Here is a 1321-nt window from a genome sequence, read left to right as displayed (position 1 = left end):
AAGTCATAGTATACCCGTGGTTAGTTAGAAATTTACATAGTCATGATTAAATTATGGCCGTAAAATTAAGGGGAATTTATAAATTGCCGGTGAATCACAATGCTGGAGGAAAGCTTTCCTTCTAATTCAGTCGTCTCGCTTTTTACAGATGAGAAAATTGAGGACCAAGATTCAGTTGTGCGTCCTTTGTCAATTTTATTTTTTAAAAGATGACGGGTTAATTGTTAGGCCCGAGGTGGGCGTGTGTCCACATCTTTCATTTGCGCGTGGAACCTCATACCAGTGAGGGCTGTAATTGCAGGCAGGCCTGCGGGGCCCTCACCGTGGGGCTGGATAAACTCTCTGTTTGTTAACTGCAGCCTGGCAGCGAGCTGGACAACTTGGAGGAGATTTTGGATGATTTGCAGAATAGTCAATTACCACAGCTTTTCCCAGACACGAGGCCAGGCGCCCCTGCTGGATCAGTGGACAAGCAAGCCATCATCAATGACCTCATGCAACTCACAGCTGAGAACAGCCCGGTTACACCTGTTGGAGCCCAGAAAGCGGCATTGCGAATTTCACAGAGCAGTGAGTATGAGATATTGATGGTTATACCAAGAAATTCCCATATAATCACCATCAGAAACAGGGGTTATTAAAATCTGATGCAAACAGCTTAGTCACTTCAAGGTTTTTATGGTCAGATAGCACCATCTACTGTTCCGGTCCTTCAAAACAAAAACAGTATTGAAAGCGGATTCTCGTGAACATGGCTTCTTGGCAGGCTCTTGTGTTCGATTGAACCAGCGTGGCATGTGACCTAGGTGGAGTTCTCTGGATGACTGCCTTATTTCCCTGCATTTCAGCCACTGCCTTCAGAAGTGGAGTGTAAGACAGACTTTGTGTTTTGATATGTAACTGAATACTGAAAATATAAAAAATTAGAAAGTTATGCTCACTTTTTAGGAATAAAATACTATTTAAAGAAGTCTTGAAATATTTAATCCTTGTACGTGAAAGGGACACATATGTTTAAAATATCTTGTCCTGCTTCTTAAGAATCCTCACGTTAACACCAGTTTTACATGGAGCTCTGTCACGTACATGTTCTCTAGCTGCATTCTGTGTCGTTAGTTCGGTGTAAAGCTTGACTTCAGAGGTTTAAGATGAACTCCTCTTTCCCTACCAGCACTTAGTTTACAGATTCGATAGTTGCCTGAAGGCGTCCAGGAACTCGAATGGAAGAAAACATTTGTCCTGTTCCAGGAACGTAATTTATAGAAAGACAGATAATCTCTAGCATTAACTTGGTGAACAGAATAATTTTTTTTCCTTCTTC

The 1321-nt window shown here is 41.9% G+C and overlaps 1 protein-coding gene across 1 annotated transcript in view; it reads left to right on the top strand.

Annotated features, from left to right (window-relative positions):
- NCOA2 (nuclear receptor coactivator 2) overlaps positions 1-1321 on the top strand; it is a 163515-nt gene that overhangs the window by 137409 nt on the left and 24785 nt on the right. The window contains exon 11 of the mRNA XM_023533293.1: positions 360-570. Within this exon, the coding sequence (XP_023389061.1) occupies positions 360-570 (211 nt within the window). The remainder of the gene's footprint in view (positions 1-359; positions 571-1321) is intronic.

The sequence above is a fragment of the Pteropus vampyrus genome, unplaced genomic scaffold (genome assembly GCF_000151845.1).
Source record: "Pteropus vampyrus isolate Shadow unplaced genomic scaffold, Pvam_2.0 Scaffold99, whole genome shotgun sequence".
Taxonomy (NCBI): domain Eukaryota; kingdom Metazoa; phylum Chordata; class Mammalia; order Chiroptera; family Pteropodidae; genus Pteropus; species Pteropus vampyrus.
This window is presented reverse-complemented; position numbering and strand designations above follow the sequence as displayed.